This window comes from Triticum dicoccoides, chromosome 5B (assembly GCF_002162155.2).
Source record: "Triticum dicoccoides isolate Atlit2015 ecotype Zavitan chromosome 5B, WEW_v2.0, whole genome shotgun sequence".
Taxonomy (NCBI): Eukaryota; Viridiplantae; Streptophyta; class Magnoliopsida; order Poales; family Poaceae; genus Triticum; species Triticum dicoccoides.
Window position 1 is genome coordinate 699,162,681 of NC_041389.1, and position 8,054 is coordinate 699,170,734.

An 8,054-nucleotide genomic window follows, 5' to 3' on the forward strand; every position below is an offset into this window, starting at 1 on the left:
AATTGTTTTACCTCCTAATTTCACTATACATCGAACTAGAACCCTCCGTAACAATATATATTTGACCGTATATATTTAGAACTCTCTAGCATGATATTGTATGATACGACAACACACACACATAGAGTATAAGACAATATAGTTCATGTGAGTCTCACAAGTTTACAAGTGCATGCAGCAATTTGACCAAATTATTTTTTGCATTTATGATAATTTGGTTTACATAAAACGTTTTCAAGTGGCAATGCTTAGAAAAAAAATTGTTGCTATAAAATATGATTTAGATTTATCTTAATCGTAATTGTCAACAAGTATAACAAATTAGTATAAATTGTTGGAGGTTTAACACGGATCGACTATCATTATGAAATAATCCTCATCTAGAGGTAGGGTCGTGAAATGCGATAGGATAGGACTAGCGACAAGATGTCACGGATGTGGAATATAATGGAGTTTATCAATATTTTATTATTTTTAATTTCAATCCACATATATATTGTGGATATATGTGGGCAGACGAGGCCAAGAGTGATTTTATTTTATTGGTAAATAGGAGCGTTGGTAGGGCTTGGTGGGGGTATCGAGAATTCATAATAGTGAGAATGTTGAGCGGAAGTAAGAAACAGATGAAGCAAAATTGATACACAAAATCAACTTAGGGAAGCCAATATTGTCGTGCGGTGCTTATGGACACGATATGTATTTTGTAAAAGAGCATGCTTTTGCAAGTCTTAAACCTAATATGAATCTCCGAGATCTGGACATCGGATGGCATAGAGGTGCTAATTGCACATTGTGGCTAGGTGGGAAGTTCTCGGTTAAAAACTTTGAATTTCTTCGGCTGCATGATGTAGGTTGAAAAATCTCTCCACTCTACAAGATTTTTGTTTGTTGATGAAGAGCATTAATTGCAGCCCATGTCAAAGCTTTGAACATCATAAAAATATCAGAGTTAGTTTTAGTTAAGATTCCAAGGTTGAGAAAACGAGTTGAAAATAGCAGTTGTCATTTTTCTCTTAGCTAAAGTGTTCATTGTTAAAGACTGCTCTAAACTCATGGAGCTTCCATCTACACACTGTCAATGCGAGCAAGAGGCTGTCGTGACTTGGTTTCCTAGATTGCAGGAGTTCGAGTGGAACAACTCCAAATTTCGCGGGACCTTAAAGTTTTTTGACATTTCATCCAATTTCCATGAGCTCCCTACACACAAAAGGGAAAAACAAGAACTTGTGCATGTCTTGCAATCATTAGTAGGTTAGTCCAAATAAATATAAATCTTTGCATAAAAATATAAGATAGTGGCATGAATAATAAAAAAATATGATATGTTTAGGAAAGTACCAATTATAAATTACGCGAAACTGGTGTCATTGTCACCCGTCACTTGGAATCCTACTCCATTCTCTGCTAAGATAGAGCAAGCAGGATCTGGTTTGGAAGAACTGAATTACAAAAAAACACATGTCGAAATTAAGCTTGTGGATCACTAGGGAGGGTGGTGAAGATGCATGTTTTGTGTTTTCTAATCTAGGTGATCTAAATGAGTTGCACATCACTAGTTGCCTCCTCTACCACACCAGATTACCTCCATAAGTTAACATCTCTCAAGTTCCTTTGTGCACCAAATTTGAGTGATAGTAATGTCATGTTGTCGACTAACAATGAAAGTGATGTCATATACAATTTACCAGTTGAACGTCTCGTGATTTTGTATTATGGTGCCGGTGACAAGGAATTGACACAATTGCTCTCACATTTCCAAGATCACAATGAGTTGGCAACATTTCTCAGTGGAATGGTTTGTGTGGTGGAGCAGCAGCAGATGACAAGATGAGAGGAGGAACGAGGGCAACAAGAGGGTGAACTTTTGCTCTCATATCCTCATCTACAGAAACTGGAATCTTGCATTATCGAGACCTGAACCTACTTGCCTGTTTGCTCCAAGACCTCCGCTCATTCCAAATATATGGTTGCCCCAAGTTTCTCTCCTCTAACTCATCCTTACCTTCTCATGCACATGGCCTCTCCCTAGGTATTGCCTCCTCACATAGTTATGCATCTATGACATCATCAAATTCTTCACCGATTTTGAGCCCCCTCTATGTACGCAAGCCGAAGAACCCACACCCCACAAACTTCAGAGGCTCACATAGATGACATTAGGGTCTGTCTTTGCTTGCTCTCTCGGGAGAGTGGTTGGGTAACCCCTAAGTGCACGGGTGAAGTAAAGTAGCAATAGGTATTTCACTCAATTGAGAACAAAGGTTTAATAGAGGCTTCCACGACAACCAAAATCGCCGGTACCTGCACACAAAAAACTCTTGCTCCCAATGCTTCAAGAAAGTTGTCAACCTTCTTGTCCTGTTGGTTACAAGGATAAATTGTATGGTATGATAGAAATTGATAGATAGATAATTTTTTTAAAAGGTATAACAAAGAAAAGCAATTGTAACAGTTGTATCGAGTAAAGGAAGATAGACCCCGGGGGCATAGGGTCACTAGATGCATCTCTCTAAGCGGATACATATGGTGTGGCAAACAAATTACAATTGCCCAGCGATTAAATTGCAATATTTAAATTTATGACTATGACCATTCATGGCATAATCTTGCGTCGGCATTACGTTAGTGATACCTAGACCGTTAATCAAACTGCATCTACAACTAATACTCCATTCCAAAACCGTTATCCAGCATGCATCTCAAGTACTTGTCATCTCGAAGTGGTGTTTCTTCGTATCGGTGGGAGGCGTGTGAATGATAGTGTGTCTCTAGATATGGTTCTCCGAGTCTGCCTTTTTCTTCTGTAGATTTGTCTCGATGGCGATTCTTGCAGAGCGGACAATGCGGTTGTGTGTCTTGGCCATTCTGTTCCAATTCCAACAGACAAACGTTGGCTAGCCTCGGTCTTATCGGGGAGTGTGTGAGATTTGTGTTCCCCCCACTCTATATGGTAGGATGTCGAGGTGTTCTACATGTACTCTCCGTCTTTTTCTTCTCAGGGCGATGATTTTCTATGCAGATCGCGATCGGCGTCTTCTAGTCTATATCGACAACTTCACGGCTGATGTTTCTACAAGCTCGCGAGTTTTAACAAGTTTGCTCTGTTGAGACGGAGGCCCAGAGTCTCCAATGAGCTTTGCTCACGATGCGCCAAGAGTGGACATAGAAGAAACAAGTGTTCGACACCTAAAAAATTTGGTTGCACTTTTTAATTTATGTAAGGATATGTACTAAGAAGTACCGAACCGTTGCAATGCCAAAGCCTTTCCATTATACAGTACTCCCTCCATCCGAAAATACTTGTCATCAAAATGGACAAAAAAGATGTATCTAAAACTAAAATACGTCTAGATACATTTCCTTTTATTCATTTTGATGACAAGTATTTTCGGACGGAGGGAGTATCTAGCAATATGTATATGTGATATATGAAATATTTTGTTGTAGACAGTTGATGTTAAGAGATTGAGTTGTCAATGATGGCCTACAAAAACAAATTTCAGTGTTCATCCATTCAGAATACTTGTTTCAGTGATTCAGAAGTTCAGGTGGGGTGCCATCCCTCTTCCCTCCACCTCGAGCCCGCCATGCGCACGAGACGAGGTCCATGCCCGCAGCCGAGCCGGCGGAGAGCGCGGTCGATGAGCGGCGGGGCACTTTTCGCGGACGGCATGCAGGGAGCCGCCGCCCGGCCGGACCATCCCAGATCCGGCCGCCGCCGATTTGGGGGGCGGCGGCGCGGTGAGGCCCGAACAAGGTGACACTTTCTTCCCCCACATAGTCGCCGCAATGTTCATCTCGAATCGAAGCCCTCCGTTGAAATCCGGGTGGCTAATTTGATGGTTTGAGTGTCGGAGTTCGATTCGATTTGGTTCAAGAATCCTTCTCTGGATCCAGTCCGGCCGGAAACCTGCTTGTTCACTTCCCGTCGGTTCTTGGCGGCTCCGATTGCTACTCTACTCCGACTGCGACACAGCCATGGCAGGTAGGTAGAGTCAGCTACAGATCCCGGCCATGATCCATCGACGCAGACACGCAGTTATATACTGCAGGCAGGTAGGTAGTCTAGTCACGAGGCAGAGAAAAGCAGAGGGGCAGGCATCGTCTCGCTCTCGCCGCCGAGCAACGACAAGGTTTCGAGCGATTCTTTTCGGCGTCCGGCGTCCGTCATGGCCCTCCGGCTCGCCCAATCCAAGGTCTTCTACTCTACTTCTTCCTTTCCCCGGTGTGACCCTGTTTCTGAAACTGCAACTGCGAGCGACGTTTTAGACTGATGGCACTAGTTTACGGGTTGCCATTTCAGGACCATGTCGGCTCCCGGAGCTGTTGAATTCAACGTTTGCTTTGCTGAATGCTGCTTAACCCTCGTTGGTTTTTGTGTCACAGGCTGCAATGCATCTGGCAAGGCGTGGGCTGGCGCGTGTGATTTGCAACGCGCCGGCTTCTTTCAGGGCAAATGCAGCTACCGGCGCAGGTAAATCTCCGTTGCTCGCACGCTGTTCGGTTTGTTGTGCCCAGTATCCTGTTGTTGATCATACAAACATCTCATTATAATCTACATATGACTTGTTGGTACTCCCTCCGTTCCGATTTACTCATCGTGGTTTGATTCTTACGTACCATGGAGGAACTAGTTAAATCTCCTTTCTGTAAACTGATCAGCTCTGCGGATGCTAACTAATCCAGGTAGCATTGTTCGTCGCCTGCACTCTGGTGCTGCTTCTCGTCTCAGAGACCTCAACAGAATGGGCCTGCATTCTGGTGCCGCTTCTTGTCTCACACACCTGAACAGAAGGGGCCTGCACTCTGGCGCTGCTTCTCGTCTCACAGACCTCAACAGCAGTGATTTAGAAAGAGTTATATACAACTTCGAAAGCCAGCCTTCGCTCTATTCCAAACCTTCAGCTCTCTCAGAGTATGTAAAGGCCCTCGTCAGCCTCGAGATGCAAACTCAAGGTAGGTGGCCTCAGTTTCTCTTTAACATTCACCAATTTATCATTATTGGATGATATGCGATCTGTTTACAACTTATTTCTGCTAACTGATTTGGCAGGGGTGGAGGGTAGCCAGCTCCTGTCGAAGGATGGTGCTCTGGGCACAGCTACTGCACCGCTCCACATGGTTACGATGGAGAAGGGCAAGATATGGAAACTGCTCTGGCCCACCTTCGGGACCATCGTTGCTGCCGGTCTAGCTACTGGCCTTGCGACCTATGGCGGTAAGGCTCTTGGTGACAAGGTGTCTGAGAAGGTAACTGAGGCTGCTGATCAGGGCCTTGTAGTCTTTGCCGGCAAGATTCCGTCTGAGCTCTTGGGCGAACTGGAAGACGAGTACAGTGGTGTCGAAGAAGCAGGTGGTAAGTTCAGTGGTCAGAAAACAAAAGCTGGTAATTTTGGCAGTTTGAAAGAGGTAACCTCGACCACCACGAAATTCCGTGATGTAAAGGGGGCTGACGAAGCCAAAGCTGACCTCGAGGACATTGCTCACTACCTACGAGATCCCAAGGTGAGTGTGACTGTGACACTGCCATCATCAACCTTCATGCAAGTCAGCGATCGTTTCTTTCCTCGTGGTTAACCCAGTTTCACATGATTGCTTTGCAGCGTTTCACGCGCCTTGGTGCCAAGCTTCCAAAGGGTGTTCTGCTCGTGGGCCCACCTGGCACAGGGAAGACCATGTTAGCGAGGGCGTTGGCCGGGGAAACCGGCGTCCCGTTCTTCGCGTGCAGCGGCAGCGAGTTCGAGGACAAGTATTATGGTGTTGCCTCTAAAAGAGTGCGGGAGCTCTTCAGTGAAGCAAAGAAGCGCGCCCCTTCCATAATATTCATCGACGAAATCGATGCCATTGCTGGTCCTAGAAATACAGAAGATCCAATGTGGATGAGGCATACCCTGAACCAGTTGCTTTCTGAGATGGATGGCTTCAAGCAGAATGATGGGGTCATTGTGATCGCCGCGACCAACTTCAAGGAGTCGCTAGATAAAGCCCTCGTCAGGCCTGGGCGTTTTGACCGTCATGTCCTGGTTCCTCTTCCAGATGTCGAGGGCCGACGGCAGATCCTCGAGTCTTATATCTCAAAGGTGGCATATCCCTCTGCCCCCAAAACTATTTGCGATCTACCCCCTCTGTAAAGAAATATAAGAGCGTTTACTCTTATATTTCTTTACGGAGGGAGGGAGTATAACATAAGACTTAACTTTGACCATTTCTGTGTACTTTTCCATGCAAGCAGGTGAAAGCCAAGGGTGTGGATGTGTTGACAATCGCTACGGGGACACCTGGGCTCTCAGGTGCAGACCTTGCAAACCTGGTGAATGAGGCCGCCCTCACCGCTGCCAAGGACGGGGCGAAAGCTGTTACGATGCATCACCTAGAGTATGCCAAGGACAGGATCATGATGGGAAGCGAGCGCAAGTCAGCGGTGATACCTGATCATTCCAGGAAGATGACCGCGTACCATGAGGGAGGGCACGCTCTTGTTGCTATCTTCACGGACGGTGCTGACGCTGTCGACAAGGCCACCATTGTTCCAAGGGTGGGTGCTCTTGGCATGGTGATGCAGCTGCCGGGGGAAGATGCCGAGTTTGAACTCTCGAGGAAGCAGATGCTGGCGACTCTGGATGTCATGATGGGCGGGCTGGTGGCCGAGGAGCTTATAGCCGGAGAAGGCGGGGTCACCACTGGTCCCTCAACTGATCTAAGCGAGGCGACTCAGCTGGCGACCGACATGGTCACCAAGTATGGCATGGGCAAGCGGGTGGGCTTTGTTACCTATAGCAATGGCGGTGATGCTAGCAGTGGCAAGGCGACCAACATGAGCGAGCGGATGTCAGAACTGGTTGACGAGGAGGTGAAAGATTTACTGGACAACGCTTACAAGAACGCCAAAGCGATTCTCACGGATCGTAGGAAGGAGCTTGATGCGCTAGCCAATGCCCTCCTGAAGGATGAGACTCTCACTGGTGACCAGATCAAGAAACTAGTAACAGGAGGTGGAAGTAAATGGTTTTGACAATAGTCCTCTGACAGCTAAGAGATTGAACAGACAGTTTGGTCATGTCTCTTCTTCTTTTTGGTTCATTATTATAGCTGCATACACACAAGTGTAAAGCAGATGTACGAGCAGAATTTAATTGGCCTTTCCTAGAATACTCTGAATTTTGTTTCTTTATAAGTAAATACTTGTGCTATGGAACTTAAACATGAACTGAATAGAGTTTCTGTGACTGAGCACAAGGATGTGTATAAATGCAATCTTCACAGCCCTGGCTATTGTTCTGCTTTAGACGAGCTTATTAATTGCAGTCACATCAGCTAAGTAATGTTTGAAAATGTTGATTCAAATAATGTTCGCAAGCCTTTGCCAAACCTATCGAAAACTATCAGAAAACCACACCTAATCCATCGTGTGAACTGTTCATATATTCAGCTGATTTGTCCAAACAGTTTAGAAAATATTATTCATTTATCAAGCTGTAACTCATCAAATTACAAAGCCACATAATTCGCCGAGTGGGCTGTTAAAATTGTAGTTTATTTAGATGTCTGGTTTACTTTTTCTAACTCAATTTTTGGACAGATAATTAAAACTGCCCAAAGAAATTAGAAGCCGACTATAGAAAATCACACACAATTTAACGATATATGTGCAGTCTTAATTTCATGACATTTGTTTCTCAAATATGAAAAGAGTGTGGTGTTTTGCGTCTTATATCTGTAAAACTCCTGCTTTTTTGGAACTCAAGCATGTACGCAAGATTCTATAACCCGCTCAAAAACAAATACCATGCCTTTTCCAGTCGAATATGGTTTATGTGATCACAAGGGTATAATGTTATTACATAGTCTCCTAGCTAAATAAATTATTTCCTAGCCGCAAAACCTACATTAAGAGAGAGGACGCGACCGGTGCAACTGTCAGAAACGAGGAGGCTAGGTATAGACCCGGAGAGGGGGGAAATGTTTTTTTTTTGAAGGTCAACAGGGAGTGGGGGGCAAAGCCCCCCACCTGAATTATTTTCTCTTTTTTTTGATTTTCAAAGGAGTATTAG

The 8,054-nt window shown here is 44.9% G+C and overlaps 1 protein-coding gene across 1 annotated transcript; it reads left to right on the forward strand.

Moving 5' to 3' along the window:
- The first annotated feature begins 3,791 nt into the window (after nt 1-3,791).
- On the forward strand, nt 3,792-7,232 carry LOC119312748 (ATP-dependent zinc metalloprotease FTSH 5, mitochondrial-like). Its single transcript, XM_037588507.1, has 5 exons — nt 3,792-4,477; nt 4,690-4,959; nt 5,057-5,508; nt 5,607-6,083; nt 6,236-7,232. Exons 1-5 carry the CDS (start codon nt 4,396-4,398, stop codon nt 7,013-7,015), a joined length of 2,061 nt encoding a protein of 686 aa, XP_037444404.1. The 5' UTR covers nt 3,792-4,395; the 3' UTR covers nt 7,016-7,232.
- Nucleotides 7,233-8,054: the final 822 nt, after the last annotated feature.

Excerpts from the sequence above, each read along its gene's own strand:
- LOC119312748 (XM_037588507.1), top strand. The coding sequence starts at position 4,396 with ATGCATCTGGCAAGGCGTGGGCTGGCGCGTGTGATTTGCAACGCGCCG. Across the intron at positions 4,960-5,056 it reads CCTCGAGATGCAAACTCAAG|GGGTGGAGGGTAGCCAGCTC; the intron begins GTAGGTGGCCTC and ends CTGATTTGGCAG. Across the intron at positions 5,509-5,606 it reads ACTACCTACGAGATCCCAAG|CGTTTCACGCGCCTTGGTGC; the intron begins GTGAGTGTGACT and ends ATTGCTTTGCAG.